The sequence below is a fragment of the Cottoperca gobio genome, chromosome 22 (genome assembly GCF_900634415.1).
Source record: "Cottoperca gobio chromosome 22, fCotGob3.1, whole genome shotgun sequence".
Classification (NCBI taxonomy): domain Eukaryota; kingdom Metazoa; phylum Chordata; class Actinopteri; order Perciformes; family Bovichtidae; genus Cottoperca; species Cottoperca gobio.
In genome coordinates this window covers 16967367-16989948 of record NC_041376.1, presented here as the reverse complement: position 1 = coordinate 16989948, position 22582 = coordinate 16967367, and the positions used below count along the sequence as shown (strand labels likewise).

General features: G+C 40.8%; 1 protein-coding gene across 2 annotated transcripts in view; it reads left to right on the top strand.

Moving 5' to 3' along the window:
- The first annotated feature begins 971 nt into the window (after window positions 1-971).
- sobpa (sine oculis binding protein homolog (Drosophila) a) overlaps window positions 972-22582 on the top strand; it is a 42511-nt gene continuing 20900 nt past the window's right edge. Inside the window, exons 1-5 of one of the 2 annotated variants that reach the window (XM_029460974.1) lie at window positions 972-1281; window positions 12057-12177; window positions 13605-13814; window positions 16089-16240; window positions 18270-18293. In XM_029460974.1, the coding sequence (XP_029316834.1) occupies window positions 1186-1281; window positions 12057-12177; window positions 13605-13814; window positions 16089-16240; window positions 18270-18293 (603 nt within the window). In that variant the 5' untranslated portion in view covers window positions 972-1185. The remainder of the gene's footprint in view (window positions 1282-12056; window positions 12178-13604; window positions 13815-16088; window positions 16241-18269; window positions 18294-22582) is intronic. The other variant, XM_029460975.1, reaches the window with a different exon arrangement.

The following is a 22582-nucleotide window of genomic DNA, read 5'->3' as shown; positions in this document are numbered from 1 at the left end:
ACCTGCTCAGGATGCTTCTGGCTTTCTACTATAATGTGTCTCGGTGCAAGACAAACAAAGCTGTGCTTTTACTTCCTGCAACATCCACTGACCTACTGATGAGTCTTTAAAGGAATACTTTACACACAAAATGGTCATTTGTATATCAATGACTCACCCTGTGTTACCTTGAATTCTTGAAAAAAACTTTGAAGTAACGGGGGGCTGCGTTTAACAACAGCAATATTATATAAAACATCAGTTTACTACTGTTCAGTCCTTCCCAAACACATACATTTTTGCTAAAACCAATTGAAACATTTCTGCATAAACAAGCTTGAACACGCACGCTACTCATCCATGCAAGTCCAAGCGGGTCCGAAGTGTTTTAAAAAGTAAGGTTTTAGAGAAAATGCTTGGGAAATAGTGAAGACAGTCGAGTTCTGCTGTTGTTGAATGCGGCCCCCATTTACTTCAATTCATCAAGAATTTTCTTCCTTTTTGGGTTCGAAACAAAAGTTTTCTTCATGACTTCAAGGTAACACAGGGTAAGTAATTGATATACCAATGGTCATTTTGTGGGTGAAGTATTCCTTTAAGTAGGTTCTGCACCCACTACACCTGCACACAGTTGCTCTGTTTAAGAATCTCACACCGGAACTTCCAGACTTGATTTCAGTTTGTGGCTGAACCAGATAGAAAGACCAGATTGTATTATGATCAACAGCAGTCGATTGTAAGATTCTCTTGAAGAACAATGTGGGACTGGATGAGTGTGTGCGGGCACCTGTTAACTGCTTTCCCATTGCCACCATAGGGAGCAGCGTTAAGTGGATGTGACTGCTCTGATTGCACTCCATGGGAAAGCGAGAAGAAATAGCCAACCTCTGATCATCAACGCGTCATATAATGTTTCAGCGCACGCCCCTCCCCCTGTCTCGTTTTTTCCCCTCACTCAACCTCTCCTTTGACTCACAGAGGCGGCTCACCACTGGTGCATGGACCGTGGAGGATACGGGCAGAAGATGGCTGACTTAGCCGGGCACCGCAAGCCCTCGGCGGCATCACCACCAGCGTCACACGGGCTGCTGAAAAGCTGCAAGACATCCGCCGTCTGGCGACTGTAAACAGCTGCCGCTGCCTCTCTCACCCTCTCTTTACCCCCTCTTCAACCGCAAATATTGACAGAAGTATCTCAGAGGAAACATGGCAGAGATGGAAAAAGAGGGCAGACCTCCGGAAAATAAAAGAAGCCGAAAACCAGCTCACCCGGTGAAAAGGGAAATAAATGAAGAGATGAAGGTAAAAGCGGGTCTGTGCCCAGTTGCATGTGATTACGCGTGGAGTGGTTTGTGAGGAGCATGTCTGTTGAAGCACCTCAGTGAAAATAGACGATACACTCAAGTGCAATTGGCTGCATGATAGTCAAACTTTGATTTATGAATTATTATTTTTTAACACAAGTTCTATTGTCATATCCACGCTGAATGCCAGCCTGAGCAGCGCACCCTGCCAGCATTTACCGCCTCGCACAATGGATGCGGCACCCATTCACTGCTACTGTAGTAAGTTTTGAATCAATGAGGAATACAGTGTACGTTCCTGTCGCTTCGTGTCATCATTTAGCCGTTTGTGTGCCCTGCCTGCCTTTCATGGCTTGCCCAGAGTTAATGGAAAATCCAGTGCGTCAGTGAAGGCGTCAACAGTGCCTCTACTATTACTATTAATACTGTTACACTACGGCGCAAGGGAGAGCAACCAATGTGCATAATTAGTATAAATCAATGGGGGCGCTCGCATATCCACGATGCGTTTGCGGGTCCGACTGCGTGTGTGTGTGTGTGTGTGTGTGTTTTTGTTTATGTGTGTGTTTGCCCAGAGGCGTAGTGATCCAGATGTGCGTCTGTGAGCTTTACGCACTCGACAAGAGCACATTGTCTCCTGTTTTCGGCCTGCACGGCTCTATCCCAAATATTCACCCACACGTTGTTTCTATTTTTATTTTTTATTTTTTTGCTCGGTGCACATTGTGATATTTGAGCCCTGAGCTCCATTGTGGAGAAATAAAGTGTGCCATGTGTGTGTGCGTGTGTGTGTGTGTGTGCGTGTGTGTGTGTGTGTGTGTGTGTGTGTGTGTGTGTGTGTGTCTGTGTGTGTGTGTGTGTCTGTGTGTGTGTGTGTGTGTGTGTGTGTGTGTGTGTGTGTGTGTGTGTGTGTCCGCTTTGTCTTCATCTCTTCATTGTTTGTACACATTTGGCCGGAGACACATTTGCACTCAGTGCTCTGCTCTTACGGGTGGATCTGCAGGTGATCACATGGGGGAGAATAATTGTGGAAATTGTGATTTTAGGCTGTCAGAGAGAGGCGCGCGGCTGCTGGCTCTGAGCGAGTCCTGAAACAACCCTGGAATAAAGAAGCCTCTTTTTGTATTTAGACTTTTCCAAAATACGTTCACGTACCACCGTAAAACAGAAGTAAAATTCATTTAATTCTATTGATGACAATAGATGCTTTGTTTGTGATTATCATAGAGCAATACTGGACGGCAGACACATTGCATGATAATTAAAATCAATTTTTTAGCCGGGTAATCTACTGTCTTTGAGGTGTTTTCGTTTAGTGTTCCACTTATGTGCAGCTGCATTCAGAGATGTTGCCTAAAAATGCATCTGGGATCCACAGAGAGAGAATTTCTTTCAATGACATAATAACAGTTTTTTGAACTGGACATTTTTCCTGATAATCTAAGAGAAAAGTCATGGTTCTCAGTTTAAGAAGAAATAGCCCATCCTGTTGTTGTCTGGTCCTGATGACAGGAGGGCGGATGCAGGGTGGTGGTGGTGGGGGGTGTCAGGCAGGGTCTCTCCATGGAGACATGTCCTTATTTCTTATCAGGGGAGCACTTGAGGCAGTCTCAGTGGAGCGTTCAGAATGGATGTAATCTTTATAAGCATCATTTAGGCACTATAAAGTGCTGTCTGTCCAGGTTTTATTTGCTAATTTTTATCATTACAACAGAGAGAAAAATATTACCATAAATCTATTTGGACTGTGGACAATCTAATGAAATGTCTTCTCTTATAATTTGTCACATTGACGGAGTAATTATATGATGTCAGTCAGAAATGAGGTTTTATTTGCTGTTGGATGATAGATGCTGTGTGACACGGGTCATCATTCAGGGTTCAGTGAATTGACTTTTCTTACAATATGTTTTTGACGTGTCAGTTAAACAACTCACTTGATTAAAGCAGCTTAATTTGTCATGTTGATTTGTAAGCACAGTGTAGTAACTGTGATCAGTCAAAATTGTGGATCTGAGTTTAGTTTATGAAGATGGACCTGGGGATGGGACTATGTAGCACGTTATCGTGGATCGCAAGAAAAAACACTCACAATAACTTGATTGCGGTGAAGTTCCATTATCAGGATAATCGTGAATATCTTCACACGAGTGACTTAAAAAAAAAGCTGTCTAGCTCGCTCTCATGTAGAGAAGTGAAGAATAGAACCTGATTTAATAAATACAGGAATTATTATGTAAGAAAGAACAGACTCACACAATGCTGCTATTTCTTACGTATCCTTTATATATGCAGAGGGAGCTTCACATGTATGATACCTTATTTAGGATTGTTTGCTTTTCACTCAGAAAGGATATTCACTGTAAAATGATGCATCCTATCTGTGATGCAATATTATATCATTTATATATGTATAATATAATATAAGAAAAAATATTAGTTTCTTAACAAAATGTAAGGTTAGTTGATTCCAGTATGTTTTAGGGCCATTTTAAAAGTTTTGAACATATTTTGATGATTATTGGGATAATATCGTGAATCGCAATTATATGGGCCAGGATGATATTGACATGATATTTTCATATCGGCTCATGCAAAGATGTACCTGACCAAAAGAAAATGCAGATAGCTTGTTGATTTTTTTTAAAGATATGTCAGGACAAAATACTGTTGTATTGTTGGTGCGTAGGGAACTCCGGTACCTCCAGCTGTACCAGGGAGGCTACTGAACGGAGCAGCAGATGTGGTTAAGGTGTCAAAACACTTTCAAAGGCTAAACAAGTTCGATTGTAGCTCATTACGCAACCTTGAATTTCATCTCCTATTGCACGCACACGCACACACACACACACACACACACACACACACACACACACACACACACACACACACACTCACACACACACACACACACACCAGCGGCTGTCTACAGATTTAATTTAGGAAAACAGGATCCACAGATAGATGGAACTAGAAAACAGCTGCAGCCTCTCTGTCAATACCTTCACTGTCATTGTGACGGGAGTTAATACGTTGTTAGACAAATATGAATGTATCCGATATGATTGAGGTCATTGGTTGAGATCGTAAAACTGAACCCAGCATTACAAGCTGCAGCTAATTAACAATATGCCTTGATAATAGCGCAGAAAGTAAAGCCAGTAAGTGAAGATTGAACGTATCGATTTCCTGTAGAAAACTCTCAGATTCTTCTATTCCAAGTGTTCAGAACAAAAGGAATCAGTCTGTTCCCTTCTCTCATCTTCAATATTTCAGACCAAAACACACACAGACAGACACACAATGTGCCCTTGTGAGGGATCATACAGTCTGACAGTGTTTCCTTCATCTGGCTGCTTAATGTGTGCCACGGTAAAATAAGCCCCGGTGAGTAATCAAGGACACGGAGGAGTGGGCATGGAGGGGATATGAGAGGCTGGAGAGTGGGCTAAGAAACAGTGGAGAAAGGAATGTATACAGCGCTGGGCTGGCTAAGCTGTAAAAACTGTAACATGAGTGTCTCTGCTGGATCAGATATCAAGGAAAGTAGAAGGGAATGAAAGCAGAGGAGAGGGAGAGGCAGAGGAGGAGAGAGGGAGCAGGGGAGTGGAAAAGTGGAGAAGTAGAGGAGGAGGAGGAGGCAAAGGGAAACTTGGCGTGTAGATTCGGGAATTTTATCACGGTGTACAGTGACCTGCTCTGGTTTCTAGCCGCAAGGTATCCAATTCTCACCAACATCATTACCACAAGCCCTGCTGGCCACGACTGGGTCTTACTGGAGGGGAACTAGGGGGAACACTGTGGAGGTTTTAAGTGTGTTTTTATCATTGTCTGCTTCTGAATATATGGCAGAGAAGTGCCAGCTTGTGAATCTGCAGTGAAAGTATCATCATCCACAATCTTGTCTTCAACTGTGTTTCTGGCCGATGGCAACGAGGACCAAGTGGGTCATTTTCTGCTGATAGGGTTCTTCTTGTCAACAGTGTAGATAAATACACCACAATATCCTCATCATATCAGAGGTCAAACCCACAGTGTGCACCACATGCATCAGCCGAGCACTTTCAAAGCCGATGGCACGAATAGCCTTAATTGTACATAATAATCATAAAAGATCCCACACTGTGTGTACATTGAGATGCTAGTGTATGAGCTGCACCAAGCATATAGTGCAGGCCAAACCAACAAGGACAATGTGACCATGAAGTTGACTCAAAACCTCTCTGACATTGTGTCAACAGCTTTCATGGTCTCCAGCGATTAGACCAGTTTATTCATTTATCCAAAGGAACAAAGAAATCATCAAGTGGTGTTCAAAATATACCAACTAATGCTCACACAAAACATGTCAGGCATCTCATGGACACATGAGCAGGTCCACTATTAGGAGGACAATAATAGTGGACTTATATACAGTATATACTATATATTTTATATTCTTTCAAAAGTTACATTGTCTCGCTGTAAGCATGTCTTGGCCATTTCTTGACTTTTTTCAGTTCCTGACATTATTATTTATTTAATCAATTCGCTTCCATTGCTACCGCTTTGTTGACAAAACAAGAGCACACGTGTTAAGCCCGCTATGGCCCCTAAAGGCTGCGGTATTCATTACACCCCACAGTTCTGCAGTGGATGAAGCAATACAGTGAGGATTGTGCTATTCATGGAGCCTCATCATCAGTGGGGCTAAAGGAATACTTCACCCTCAAAATGATCACTTGTATATGAACTACTCTCCCCGTGTTACCTTTCATTTGTGAAGAAAACTTTGTTTTTAAATAAATGGAGCAAAACTGTATCAAAACATCAAGTTTACCAACTGACAAACAACTTGTGCAGTAAAAGTCTCATTTATATTATATTTATCCAGCCGTATGCTCACTACTTCCAACACTTCACTGAAACCTTACTATTTAAAACACTTATAAGTACACTTGTTTGTAACGCAGGGTGAGTCATTGATATGTGTATGATCATTCTAGGGGTGAAGTATTCCTTTAAAGTTTCCTACAGGCTTGATATCAGAGTGAAGAAAAGTCTCATTGACATTTAAAGGTTTATCCACTTAGAGACTTTTAGAGTGTTCAGGATGCTTCATAGATTAATATTGTGGTCTGATGGTGGCACCAGAAGAAATCTCATAGTGTCCAAAATGAAAAGGGTTTGTCCTCTTGGCAGCATGAATAAGATAAGTAATCGTCATGGCATTCTTTGTATTAGATTTGTATATTTATTGTATACAAGTGGACTTATTGATCTGATGATGGTTCTATAGAAAGAGGTTGTTGGAATCACAAAAACATTTTGAGTTCTCATTATCTGGGGACCATGAATACTCGTAACACATCTTATGAAGCACCTGCCTTTTGGTTTTTGGGATAAACCTGACATGCACCAACATTTTGACTTGATAGTGTCAGCACAGGGTTTAAAGGTGAACAGCATAATTAGGACAGATGGACAGGCCATGTATTTGAACAAATGTTGCCTTTTTTAAACTTTATTATCTTGATACATAATAATCTTAGTTTGGCAGATTGAAACTGCACTTGCAGTTGACCTTAGTTCTGTAGAAGGCTCTAAACGCCGATATAACAAAAGAGATTGTGTGTGTGTTAAGATAAAAAGACTGTACATTCAGGGTGACTTATAGACATCTGTAGCTGCCTCTGTGCGTCCAACGCCTTCCTCCCCAGCTCACCCAGAGCCAAAGTTGGTGCCGCTGCTTTGATGAGCCGCCAACTGGGATTAGATTCCACTCTTAATATTACTCCCACTTTCTCAAAGTAGTAGGGTGACACAGAGGACAGGATGGTAGGGAGCAAAGGGAGACACAGAGAGATGCTGTGTTTTTTTGTCTGTGTGATGCGGTTATTTTACAGCTACATCCGTTTTACTCAGGAGCACATTCAGTTGGGTTATGCTCCAACTCATTTGTTCAAAAGGAGAATTTTCTTTTGAAGATCTCTTCTTCACAGGGTTTCATCCTGGCAGTCGGGCTAATTGCTGCAGTTGTGCTTGTCAGTGTTTGCACTTTGAGTCTGAGCACTGTAATTGTTAAGAATTGACCAGTGATGAGCAACTTTATAAGAAATGTCAAACTCAAGGCTTCAAAACCGTAATCCACAAATGAATGGGTGACGTCACGTTGACTACATCCACTTCTTATATACAGTCTATGGAAACACCCGACTCCTTTTGCAATCCCACCCGGACTATTTTTTGCATGTTGTTAATCTGACCTGCATGTTTGTGAAATTTGGAAGGAAACCCTGGTGAATACAGAGAAAACATGCACAAGCCACTTTCTTTAATATCAAGAAATGTAATGGCCATATCAGTTGAAACTTAAGATGGTGCAGAATGCAATGAAAACACTGGGTGTCTCTCTGCATGGGTGAAAACACGATTGTGTATTTAGCTGGCGGGACCTAAGTTTAGCTCGGTTCAGGAAGTGGTGGGTTAGTAAATCTGACTTCCAGGGACCTTCAGGCAGAGTGAGCACTGCTGTCACTCAGCATTGTTCAAGCAGAAGCGCTGTTACTTGAGCAAACACGAGATGTCCTAATTAACAGCCTCCACTGCTTTAACCACCATTAACCAGCAACCTCTGTGAGAAAACAGACGTGATTGTAAGTGTTTGGATTAGATTTTAATTACTGTAAATAATCGCTGTAAATCCTTTTCATTGTTGGATGCTGACGCTGAGAGTTCCAGATGTTTGCACAAGGGAATGTTACAGATTTCGCAGCATGGTGTTTCTCATCACAGCAACATGCTGCTTCGTCGTCACCTGTAATGGACTTGAACGTAAACCTGCACCTTTGTTCCACGTCACCACCACAGCGGTATTTCATAACAGACAGATCAATAACTCCTGTCATTCTTCATTCCACTCTTTAGATCAAGTCTTTCTACTAAATGTGACAAATGTCTGCACCGAATAGGGGAAACCGTATGCTCTCTACAGAGCAAAACTGATCTTAGAGCAGTGCCACTACTCTGAGATACAAACACAGCTCATCATGCATTTCTCTGTGAAATGAAGCAGGAGGATATCTGCCTCTGCTGTCCTATACTGTGCCACAGTGTCTTACAGATGCCTTAGTCTAGACAAGTGTGTGTGTGTTGATATGTGTGTGTGGGCTCATTCCCACTTGTATCTCCTTTACTATAAAACCACTGTAAGCAACATTCAAACTGCGCTTTGTGTTGATGCTCTGTTAATTGAATTTGTATTAAGTTCATTGAGTCAGGTGAGCAACATGCTGGGTGTCCACCAGGTGTGTCAGTGTGCAAGACTTAGAGATGCATCATTTATTTTATTGTGAAAATACACTATACATATCTCCACTGAGACCTTGTTTCACTTTATTTGCCCACATTAAATTCTGGTTTCAGACACGGTCACTTTTCCACCCACAGGAAATCACAAATCAATACTTCAGTCCTGCCTCCAGCAGTGAGTGCACTCTCCAGAGAAATCTGCTCTCAACTTAGAACTTTTCTATTTCTCATCCTCTTGGGATAAAACATCGCAGCCAGACATAAACTTACTGTGTGCAATGTAGCTTGTATAATGATTTTCATTATCAATTAATCTGCCGATGCTTTTCGATTAATCGTTTGGTCTATAAAATGTCAGAAAATTGTGAAAAATGTCAATCACAGTTTCTCAAAGTCCAAGGTGAAGTCTTTAAATGTCTGTCAGTCCAAAACCCAAAGATATTCAATTTAATATGATATAAAAGCAGAACATCTCCGTATTTGAGAGGCTGAAAAGAGCATTTTCTGACATTTTTGCATGAAAAATGGCTTAACATTTATAATTAAATTGATTATACATGTGACATGTCTTCCAGCTGTCCTTTACCTAAAATCGGACATCTCTCTGAGAAAACAATTATCTTTTACGTTTATTTGGGGAATTCCTGCTTTACTACAGATGAACAGGCTGATTCACTCACATCTTGTTTTTACCAGGCAGAAATGAAATATTTGAGAAAGAAGGGAGGACATAGGAATCTGAATATACTTTCAAATATCAAACAACTACAGATGCAGATACCCTCTTCTCTTCTACGGATGTATTTTGCAGTTATATTTAGATGGGCTAAGAGTCAGATGTGCTTGGTGGCATTGAACCAGTCCGACAGATCCACAGGAGCTGTTTGTAATTGACATTTAACTGCTTGATGTAGTGACTGATGAGTGTCGGCTGCTGCCGTGATGAGGTAATGCAGTACAGAGTAAAGTGGGACTCGCTATAAAAAATTATGTAGTGAGCCTCGTCAGGTTGATCTGGAGCCCACCAAGACAAGGAGGGTCATCTCCGTGGCAACATATTGTAGTATGTACATTGCTGCATGGGGAGTTTTGCCCTTGCAGGCCTATAATACAATTCTACAAGCTGTCGTAGTGCGCGGATAAGACCCATCCTTCAGTATTTAGTAAAACATATGAGCTGGATGTGTTTGTCATTATAAGAAGAAATGACAGAAATGTATTCAGCAGCACTACGTGGTAAACGTTATTTACAGCGTGTTCCCTCTAAGCTGATAGTTTGGTGACCTTTTACTTATATTTCACAACACAGACAAAGTAATTACAGCTGATTCATCCTCAGTTTGTTTCCAGGAACATTTTCATCTATGTTTAAGAGTCAAACGATAGCTTGAAACCATTTACCAACTTTCAGGTTCAGTGAATAGACGCTCGTGGTGTATTCCAGCTGAGAGGTGCATAGTGATAATGGGCTGTATGCATTAGCAGGGTTATGGTTCTTGTTTTGAGTTTAGTGTTTATTGACTGCGGCTGCTATGGAGGAAACACGTTTATGTTTCACCAGCATAGAGTTGTGTTTACTTTTGCTTGCCTGCTCTAACTGCACAGCACCCGCATTGCTGTGATATTACTGCTCAAAGCAACTTGGATGGTGTTGTGTTACAAGGCATGACTGTTGACTGCACTATATCTTCTTAAATATGAAGTGTCACTTACTGCACAGTGACCACTGTAATACTACAGTATTTGACTCTATATTAGTGTTTTTTTATATTTTGTTACGATTGGTTTCCCCCCTTATGGATTAGTGTACGGAAATACACTGTTGTTATGAGTCATGTAGTGTATCCGCTCTAGCTGCTCTAATATTGAACTAGTTAAGTGTTGGAAAGCACGTACAGGAATAGCTCAACATTTCGGGAAGTACACTTATTCGCTTTCTTGCCCGAGAGTCAGATGAGCACATCAATGCTACTCTCGTACCATAGACTGTATTTATTTATTTTTTAAACAGCTTTGAAGCTCAAAGTAGGAGACTCCTGTTGTCAGTGCTGACTCAGCTGAGGCGACAGAGCCAGGCTAGATGCGTCCCCCAGCTTCCAGTCTTTATTCTAAAATAAGATAATCGCCTGCTGGCTAGGGCTTAACATAATAATTAGAATAATGATAATAAACTTTATTTATATTTATAAAGCACCTTTAATACAGGGTGTGTAGCTCAAAGTGTTTACAATAAAGTGAATAAATAAAACAGGCAAATTCAAAATAAATTATTGCACGATAAAAGCAAACAATCAAACGAATAACAAAGAAACAGAAGCAGCAAATAGCAAGAACAGGTTTGCTAAGAACAATACAACATGTAAAAGATAAGAATAAAAAAAGGAAGACATAAGAAGCAAACTCGCTCACTTCGCTCTGCATCGGCCAATCGGCTCACTGCCAGCACCTCGGCCAATGAAGAAGAAAAAGTAAATAAATTCTGTTCTTTGTATGTTGCACTTACATTAGGTTTGGTTTATTTGAAGCTAATAGTTGAATTTATATTATATTGTTTCTGTTTGTTGCACTTTTGTTTGGCTTATTTGAAGCTATTGTTCTGCACTTAAAGGATTTCACCTATTTGAAGATAATTTACTTACAAGATTCTTGCTGTTCGGAGTTGTATCTCCATGATTGTTTGCACTTATTGTACGTCGCTTTGGACAAAAGCGTAAGCTAAATGAACTGTAATGTAATAACTAAGTTGGCTTCTGTTGGGGGTTTAGGCCCTCTGAGAACTATGCAGATAACATGTACCATAAAACAACTTAATAATATCTCTGTTCTCACTAAACAAAAGTATAGTTTGGTCCATTTAAGCCCTGTGTGCCATTTTTGGATGCAGAGACAACATTTGTAACAAATTAGGTAAACTGTAAGAGAGAAGAGGGGGCTTTAAAAACTCTGTTGTCAATGTGTCTTTGCTGTGCTGTGGTTTCTATTTGACTGTATTGTGATAAGCTCAATGCTGGTTAGTGTCTAACAGAGTCTTTATTACACTCTGTTAACATCCTCCTATTTTATTGTGCCGTAATAAGGGCCATTAGCCTGGCCGTCCAGTAATTAGACAGAGTTAATCCCAATTAGTTTGACCTGGACTTATATCGCAATACCTCTGAATAATTACTGATTAAAATGTGTCATTGTGGACAAATCTAAGGAGATAATCTTAAAGTCAAGGTCTCAGGAGAAGCACAGCAAAAGTAACACATTACTTTTACAACAAGTGACCTCAAATCTCATTTATCTTCATCCTGTCTGTCAAGATGTTTGTCTGGGTAACAAATTACTCACCTTTAATTTCTTACTATGTATTTACTAAAGCCCTTCTTATCAGCACTCTAGCAGCTTTTATTGCAAGAATTACAGCTCAAGTATGGTGTTGACCACATGTAAGCTAGTCAGAGTGATTCCTGTATGAAGAGCCGACTGTTTGTGTTGCAGAGTTTTGCAGAGAACACCATGAATGAGCTGCTGGGCTGGTACGGCTACGACAAGGTGGAGCTGAGAGACTCTGACAACCTGGAGATAGGCGAGACTCCACAGCACATCTCTGTCCTCAAAGGTATGGAAAGATGATAACAGATATTGAAAAAAGTGAACATTTTAAGTGCTCATAAATGGATCATGAAACATGCTGTACATAACATGACTATGACTCCTCTTTGCTGTTGTGGTAAAGGCCCTTAAAACTTCAATTATGAAACAGCTCTTACTATGTGTAATAGGGTCCCACATGAAGTTTTAGATTATTACACTTGGAATGTTTTTGTAATTTTGTTTTTGGTTTGGAGTACTTGGAAACATTGCTATAAACACAACATTTACATTCTTTCATCTTATAAAGTTGATATGGTGAGCTTGTTAGTGGACAGTTGCTACTCACCCAATAGACACAGAGCGACATTAGCATTCATTTGGAGTGACGTTTGTGACCACCTGACAAACCTAAGACCGATATCCACTCTTCTGTTAGCTCTGTTTTGGTCTCCACCAACTGAGTGAAAAATCGGACTCATTAGCTGCTAAATGCTCCAATATGTTCACCAGCTAACACTTGTTAAAAATCTTTGTAAATCTATTATTTGGTGACGGGCAGGTAGCGTCCGTTTATCCGAAAAGAAAATTCTCAAAACAACTGATTGCTGCAACTAGAACGAGCCTGATGAGAGCTGGGAGACTAAACCAAAATCGTAAAGTTCTGGACTGGAAAAAACAAACAATGCAACCTGTTCTCCCTCTCCTCTCACACACGGACGCTTGATCAGGTCACTTAGTTTCATACAACAAAACTACCTGGTTCGGTTTAGTAAAGGATTGTGGTAAGGGTTCAAATAAGTAAATGTGATACATAAGTAAGTTAAGTAGCCTACATTACGTATGTATTGTGAGTCAAGTATATTATGTAACATACTTACGTAACTTAAAATAAGCCAAAGTTGACTGGTTTCACACGGGACACGATCAGCGGTCTCCTGGGTAAAAGACCTTTGTTTTTTTGACCCGTCCATCCAACCCGACCTCGTCCCTACACAGAGTTTGTTGCTCTTTATACTAAGTGACCTCAAATCTAGAGCACTTGCTCTGAGCGTCCAATATTGGTTGGGTTTACATTGGAGTTACTTGAAAGCCTGGTGCATCTCATACAGATGCTAACAAGGGCCTTGTGCATCATTATCAGACGCCAATGGCTTTGTGAAAATGTTGATATTTGACGCCCTTGTCTCAATGAGTGACGCCTTTCACATTGCATTTTGTCAATTGATCTACTGTCAATCAAATGCAGCTTTAACCTTCATTGTTTCTTATTTATTCACAATTTTCTTTGGGGCTTCAAACATAAACTTTTCCAAGCCAAACAAAACTATGTAAAAAAGTGTCTGATTTTATGCATACTAGGCTCTTACATGATGACAGTATTTGCAGTGAGTGCCACAGCATCTCATCAGTTGTTCAGTAACGCTTTATTTTGCTCAATATCCCCCTGTCTAGAAAACTTGTTGCCAAAAATCCCAGCTTCAACTGAGAGCAGTGAAGGCTCTCCGGATCGAGCCAACAGCTCCCAGTGTTTGCCAGCTTCTAGGAATGGAGTCACAGAGTCCTCCAACACACCGTCCACCTCCATGCCCGGCACCAAGGAACATGGCAACCTGCCCATCATAGTTCCCATGATCCCCCCGCCACTGATCAAGCCCCCCGCAGGTAGGGAGCACTGACACTTGGAAAGACACATACAGGAGATAGATTGAAAAGTAGTTCATATAAGTCCTTATTTGTCAAGAAAAAAATAAAACAGTATCAAAATTGACTCAAATTAGTACATACTGACCACACTTTACATTTCCAAAAAGATCAAGGTCATCTTCAGCACTTTGCATATTGTTGATTGGCCCAGATGCCCAACCACAAAGCACACACACGGTCATTTCTCCAGTCAAAAGACCTAACTAGAAGAACTGGCTTAGATCTCACCCACAGCTGTTCTTCACTCAGAATACATTGTATTGAAAGTATAAACCTACTCGCTGATTCTTTAGCACCAAGCAGGAAAACTGATTGTTTATGTCACGTGAAAACTTTCTCTCCTTGCAATGGCCTGAAAGCCCCCAAACAAGGCAGGGACAGGCAACTAATGAGCTAGCTACCTGCTGTACACCTTGTTTTCCTCCACCTGCCCAAGTGTCAATATAACCCCGTCAACTCTCTGAGGAAATGTCCCGTTCCTTGGCCAGACAGAGGGCTTCATTATCCCTTGCGTCTGCTGTGGCACAGGAGGCTGCTACGCCCCGGCAGAGGGAACGTACCGCCTTGGCATCGCCCAAGAGGAGTCCCCGCTGGCCCTGCCTAGGCGGGGAAACAGATGGTGTGGTCCCACTTAAAGCCCAGCACCAACCCGCCACCCGGCCGCCACCCCCTTCAACTCGCCCAACACCCCCACCCTCACACATATGCTGAATTATTCATGTGCCCCAGCAAAATCCGACAAAGGACCTTTTGAGGTGCAGGTACGGCGGATGATGGTGGCATTTAGTATGGAGGCTGCATAATTACCGCCGGCTTTTTTCCCCCTGATGCAGATGTGAGTGTTTTGAGCTTGTTACAAGATGCCAGGACGTGGGAAGGCAAAAAAACAACTCCACCTCAAGATGTCTTTTTGTATGAAAATGTTGAGATAATGTTGTTGTGATTTCATGTTAGCCTTCGATCCTGTTCATCACGCTGTGGTACCGACATTATTCCGAGCAAAGTACAAACCCTGATCCACCCACCCAGTCATACCAGAATGCTTGCTTTTCTGTTATCACTGCAGCGGGCAGCAATCCAGATAGACACAAAAAGGCGAAGGGACTACTATAGGAATGAGATAAAGCACAGAGGAGAGGAAAGACATAAACTATGCATGTTGGGTCCACGGTGCTATCTTTAGGGCCTCGGGGAGTTATTCCCTTAATTGTGAGTTAGTCTTTACTTAAAATCTGATGGCCCTGCAGATCCATTAAGCTCAACAAGAGGTGAAAATCCTGGCCGGCGTGCGATAAGGAGGTGAGCGAGGGGTGAAAGACTAATGGGCCTGCATTTGTTCACCCTCACACCCGTGTAGCCATAATGTGATAATTGGGAGATACTGGAGGGAATCTCGGAGGATCTCTCTTATTGCAACAGCGATGGCACTAAAAGCCTGCAGCTCATCACCTGCAGTCACAGTTTACCACAGAGGAGGCATTTCACTGTCAATGTGGGTCTGTTAAAATAATGTGTTGCCCACACTGACCACACAGCAGCACTGCACATAACCGCTATATCAAGCAAGGAGCTAGGTTTCAAGCCATTACTGTAGCTTTACATTTTGCTGTTGACAAAAAACATTTTTTATGGACCAAATTAATTTCATTTGAAGGAGGGATGTGTCAAGGTCATCTGTAGATTTACTCAGAAATGTGTTAGGGCTTAACATAAATCTTAAGACAGAAGAAAACTTTTTGACCTTTAAGTCCACAATTAGTTTTTAGAACGCCTTCTCTTTGGCCACCCTTCCACACAGGTCATACATTTGGACAAAGCGGTATCATCTGAGAAATAAACCTACTCACTTACATATACAACATACATAAAACTGAAATGAATACTCATACATAGACTCCATTTAGGGATAATCACCTGCAGTCCAGTTGTTCTGCCGGAGCCCTGCTGCAAAAATGTCCATACACAAATAGACCCACAAACAACACACCAAAGCATATTTAGTGATCAGAATCAGAATACTCTGCTCACAAAGTTTAAGGCATGTACCACAAGGTCAATATTGGTTATAGTTATGAGTGTTAAATACAAATGAAAAGTGTTATTAATTTCAGTGATTATGTGAAAACTATATGAAACAAAATAAATATTTTGTAAAAAGGATTTTCTATACATTTTCTGAAATATTTCCCAATCCTTCCTCACTCACTTTCACTATTGTTTGTTTCCTTTTAGATGAAGATGCATCCAATATGCAGATCATGTGCGCCTGGTGCCAGAAGATCGGTGTCAAACGCTATTCTCTGAACATGGGGAGTGAGCTGAAGAGTTTCTGCAGTGAGAAGTGCTTTGCCGCCTGCCGCAGAGCCTATTTTAAGAGAAACAAGGTAAAATTCCTTCCTTCTAACCAGTTGGACACTTATAACATCTTTCAGAGGCTTTGCAGATACAGTATGTCACACATCTCCTGGCAAGCACATGTGATCATCACCAGTGAGTACGAGAGGAGAATATTAGATTGACAACATGGATCGAAACATTCATAAAGCAAGCATTAAGTGTAAATATATATATACTTGTAAGTGTGAAATGTATTGTTACCATGTGGTGAACAATCGTTGACATTCTGACATTTAAAGGAATAGTTTGACCGTTTGGGAAATACATTGATACCATTCTCATGTCTGTGTGTTAAGTAGGTGGGAAGCGATTAGCATAGCTTAGCATAAAGACTAATAGCTTATACTCACAATGAACATTTGATACAATACAAACAGTGATGTAAAGCCCCTTTCACACGTGCACTGCAACCCTGAAATGATCTAGACATTACCCGGAGGAGCTGTGTGTGAGAACGCAAATGATTCGGACCAGACATCAAACACACTGCCAGCTCCCTGGTACAACGTCCGTGTTATGTCCGATTGAGCTCCATGTGTGAAAGGGAAGAGTTCATACGAGGAAACGTCTCAAAGCTGACAATGTGTGGTTTACAGGTGTAACTATTTCTTGATGAATAAGCGTATTTCCCAAAATGGCGCACTATTTCTTTAAGTCTATGCAAGTACACAACTTAGGGTAAAGTTAGTGTTAAGTTGGGTAGCTAAAAGAACTTGGCTCTGAAATATGTACTGAATATGAGAACTTAACGCATGGTACATAAGTTGAATTCTTCCACCCTGACAAGACCATTTTAGTGCCAGAACTATTTCCTATTTCTAGTAAAACCTTCTTCATTTATTCTAATCGTTTTGAGGAGGGGAAACAATTGTCCTACTTACTTTTTGAGACATTTCCATGACATCAGGCTGAAAAGCACAATAAGGTTACATTATTTAACTAACACAGTAAAGTCCTATCTTTAGCACTGCTATACGCAGACTAAACTGTAAACATCTCAGTTCATTTCAGGGAGGAAACAGCTGTTAGGTTCATTGTAGAAACCAACTAAAACATTTAGCTCACAAACCCATCTTAATGTTAACAGACAACTGCTAGCTACCTATAATGCAAACGTTAGCTTATAACTTTACTTAAAGCCTAAATAAGATTTGCAAGGCTGACGGTTAGCTAACGTGATGGCGTACTAACTGAGAAGCTAATAATACTAACACACAAAAACTGGTAATTTACTTTGCAGTGTTCATTTTTTATATGTAGAAAGAGAACAAATAAACTATGTCGAGGTTCTTGGGATAGTAAAGTTCAGAAGTTAGTGTATCTCTATAGAGTTACAGGAATATATCCTAAGACACGGAAACGAGTTGGCATTTCCCTTCCCTCGAAGTCAATGGGCTTTTGGTTAGATGCCTGAACTGAATTCTGTGGTTAACACGTGAAGAGATTTTAACGTTGTGTTCTACGACATAAAATACATCAGTTAATACCCCACTTGTACATTTTCAAGCTTCTTTAAAAAAAGCTTTTTTTTAAATCATAAACTTGTGTTTGCCACAGAGCTTATTTTCTGCAATAATCAAAAATAGAAAAATCTCATTGACTTCTTGTTGAGGGAACCAGGGCGGTGCTAACTTTGGGGTTGGCCTACAACAATACTTCATCCCTGCAGCACTCCGCTAGAGCAAGAGCAGAGAGCCTCTCTAATTCTGATTCAAGACATCAAAAAGTCATTTTAACTAGAAAGAAAATCTATACTTAAAATGTCAACTTAAAAGCCCTCTCATTACTTTTTCAGGTTTGGCTTGAATACAAAATGCATGATACATATAATACATAATACATTCAACCAAGAAACGACTGAGAATGAATCATGGATTTTACTACAAAAACACCTTCAGGCAGTCAACTCCGAAATGACTTGGTCACCGTGGACGGAAAATATAAGTTGTTTTTGTGTACTCATTTTCCCCCCCGATGACTGTAGTTAAACAATCTCCTTTCTCTCTTGTACCAAAGCTGGGATATATAAGGAATTACGCTGTGAGTATGACGTGTTTTACTCTCCTGCTTGTCTGTCCTGAAGTCAGTTATTCATCTAAACATAATCACTTTTCAAGCACTGCACTGGAGCAGGAATAAGTAGGGGTGCACTTAGAGTATGTCTGTTCATTTCAGTTAGTGATATCCAATTTCTTTTCTTTTCTGACACTTTTTCCCAAAGCATGAGAATCAAGCTGAGCCTTGCGTCTACTGTACTGTTGCTCATACTATGTGTTTTTCATTTTCTACCTTAACATTTTAGTCCATTTACTTTTATAGAAAGTCTGTAGTTTTCATTGTACTAAATGTTGAAATGATGACAAATGATGTGTCTTATCCTGGTGATGACAAGGAGTCTGACATGTTGAAACCTTGTGGGAGAACGTGTGACAGTTGCAGGAGCTATTAGAGCTTCACATCACAAAACGCAGCTTTTGATCTGATTTTATTTTGTTCTCTGAGCTTCAGAGGAGGTCAGGAAAAGAGTCTATGCCATTTGACATGCAACCAATTTGACAAGGCAACTCCATATCAATCACAGATCAATCAGAGAGGTTGTTAAAGGGATATTCAGATGTTTTGAAGTGAGGTTGTATGAGGTACTTATTCAGTGTATTACCTTCGAGCCCCTACCTAAGAGAAACAGACAGAGTAGCAGCACGGAAGCTAAGCAATACACGGCTGTACACGGGGGCAGCAGCAAAACGTGCTTTAGCCAGCAAAGACAGATGTACACTATATTTAGTACAATTTCCCCGCTTTACCTTGCTGTAAGACAGCTCTCTCTGATATGGAACTGAAGATGTCGTCTACGCTCCAGTGGAGTCTGGTGGCTTCGGTGAGAGCGTAAATAACGGCTTTAGTTCCACGTTGAAAACATAGACTGTATAGCTGTCTCACAGCAAGGTAAAGCAGGTGAAAATGTATTGATTATTTCAGGTGACTAAAATAATGTTTGCTGCTGCCCCCATCCACAGCAGTACATTGCTTATCTTCCGTGCTGATACTCCTGTCTGCTTCTCCAAACTGGGGACGTGCCGACCACCATCTACTGCAGGTTATACACTGACTATAGAGAAGTACCTCATACAACCCCACTTCTAAACATCCAAACTATCCCTTAAACATGACATCAAATGAAAAGCTGGTGTGACGAAAGCTCCCTGCTATGAATCCATGAACCAGTTAAAAATATCCACATATAGTTTATATATAAAGACAGTAAGAGTCATTAAAAGGATTTATGCATTTCCCTCACTCGTACCGTATATCCTGTATGTGTAGCTTGTGTGGTTCCAATAGGATCTACCTGTTTAGCCTAATTAACTCTGCATTTTATTCTGACTCTATGACATTATTATGAATTGTGCAACTGGAAGATATTTTGATGGCATTTAAGGTACACAGAGTCGTGGTGAGAAAAGTATATGAAAAAGTACAAGGATGCCAGTTGCTCTGCCCTTTATCAGATTCAGACTTTCTACAGTCCTTTCAAAGGATGTCCACTCACTGCGACGACAGCTCTACCTGCAAGTTATAGTTGAAGAAAAGTCTGAAGTTCAGAGAGACGGACTAGATAATATCAGTTGTAGAGAACATCTGATATCTTATTAACTCTGATATGATACACAGTATGCCAGTCAACCGAGGTTTTGCTGCTGTTCTAAAATAACATTTACTATAACACGGATAGTTCCTTAATAATGCAAGTTTTTACTGTTTGATTATCGTATGATTCAAATCAGCGTTCCGTCCGGGTACTATAAACACTTTTTGTTTATTACAGTAACTGTGCTCGATGCAATTGTATTAGATTAAGTGCTCCACTTTATTTGCCTAATAAAGAATGGTAGCCACAAAAATTAAAAAAGCATGTCCCTGCAGCTTTTACTTAGGGAATACATTTAATTTATTTACACTTGCAGGTTTAAAAACAAATTCATGTCCTCTCCATCATAATTTAATTTTAGGTATTACTGCAAAAAAAATCAGAAGGATTGGCAGCCGTTTGATAATCAAGCACATTATGTATGGAAGCCCGGTTCTGCCAAAAATAAACAAACCCACCAGACAAGTTTAAAAAAAGAAAAATTATGGATTATTTTTTCAAATAACTATAACATATTACTTCAGTCATAATTATTATTAAAAGAAAATGTGGATTTCTCTTTAAATTGGGGGAAACGGGCTTCAGTAATTGTTGAGTTTGGGATTTAACCTTAGAGTTGGAAGTGAATGTAAATGTACAGTATTTAGCTGCTCGTTCATAAGCACTCTGTTATTTTAGTGTCAGAACACTACATTTCTTTTCACATACTATTTTTCTGTGAAAAGGTGCTGTTACTACCGTTATCCAATTATAATATTCAAGCTACATAAGTAGAGCACCTTTATTTAATCTATACATCAGCAGAACAGAAATATATAAATACAGTTACAGTTTTGGCACACATTTAGAGGACATCACACACAGTTTATAGAATTAATATCATTAACACTGTTAGATGCCAGTCGGCCATGTTGGATGTTTCCTTCATCCATCTGCAGAATGCACATGTTCAAGCATCACAAACACAGGAAAGGCCTGCTCTGCCACAGCAGCTCAGATTCTATATTTTGTCTGGCTCTCGCACATTCATGCAGGCCATTTGTGTAAGCGATACCCACATGTTTCTTTTCTCATGCACCCACAAGGTTGGCCACAACAACACAGCTTGCAGGCTTTCTTTGTTTGTTTTCAACTGAAAAAAATATATATTGTCATGGCTGAAAAGAAGTATCTCATGTCTGCGTGTGCTGTGGATAGGGGAGAGGAGACATGGGGAGGGGGAGGGGGGATGTAGGGGGCGGGCAACGGCTCTGGCATTATGTTGCATGAAATATCTTCAGCTGCCTCATCCATGAAACCCAATCCCCTCCTAGGGTGACTATGGTTGCTACTTTCTCACATTCCTGCTGCATACCTCTATATTATAGTGTGTGTTTGTGTGTGGCGAAAGATGATTGATAGTTTAACTGGAGATAATCACTTATGTGACTGTTTACTGTATGCCTTAAGCTTCTGGATTAGTTTGTATGGAAGATGCTGCTTCCTCGCCACTCGCGCTACTCAATTATTCTGTCTGTCACCTCGCTCTGCTTGCTCACTTTCATTAACTTTTTGACTGTCCACCATTGATCCAGACACATAGCTGGTTATTTTTCTGGTTTTGCAAAGCAACATAGGTGTGTGTGCATTTTGCTGCTTTGCATGCTTTGCAAAAAGCTAGTTTGAGTGGAAAGATACCAACAAAGAAAGTTGACTGAGAATTGACTTGTACAACAGCTACGATATTGGACATTTTCGGGGATTAACAGCATTTAAATGTAGGGTGGAGTTTGGCTTTCAGCTGTAGGCAGAAGCTGCTCAACTGTCACGCTTTTACACACAGCCGTACGGTTTCTCCCGCTATCTTACACCCACACATACACCGATAAACATGCTTGCTCAATCGACACAGTGCCAAGATTAAGTCAGGCAATTAGCAGTGATGAATTACCCTCTGTGAGTGTGAAGCACGGCGGCAAAAAAGGTGTAGGTTAGAGCGAGGATGCTTTGCTTCAGACTCATTCTACAGGGACATCCACACATCATTTAGGGTTGGATTTTAAATGCTGCAAGCAGGAAGTCTGTTGCTGTGACATCAATTGTGATGAAATGTTGCTTGTTGCTGTTGCAATAGCTTCAACAATCTGCTTTTCTCTGCAGTATGGTTTGCGTTCGGGAGTTTTTAAGGCTTGAATTCCTCAGGAAAAAAACTGGTTGATTGTAGGCTGGTATGTTGTGGTTGTAAAGCAACGAGAGGGAGGACTCGTTCAGAATCCTGATTGAGTTAACAGTGGCTCATCATGTGTCCTCTGTAGGGGGATTTCTCCTATTTCTTAAAGTAAAAACAAACCAAAATGCGTAAAAACATTTAATGATTATCTTTATATATCTTTCTACATCATGCAAATAAACACTTCAACCATTTACTGCTTCCTCAAGATTCAACAGAGCATGAAGCAGGTAGCGAGGAGACTCCAGCTTGTGTTTTACAGGTCGTCTCTGCCGCAGCACAGGGCTTTTTGTTCACACCATGAAATCCCCCCCCGGAGACCCCAGACCTCCATCAGTGTCTTTTCCCGGGAGCTCCCTCCAGGCGCGAGGGGGCAGAGTGCCGCTTCATGTCAGCCCAGAAATGTCACATCACCTCACACACACACACACACACACACACACACACACACACACACACACACACACACAC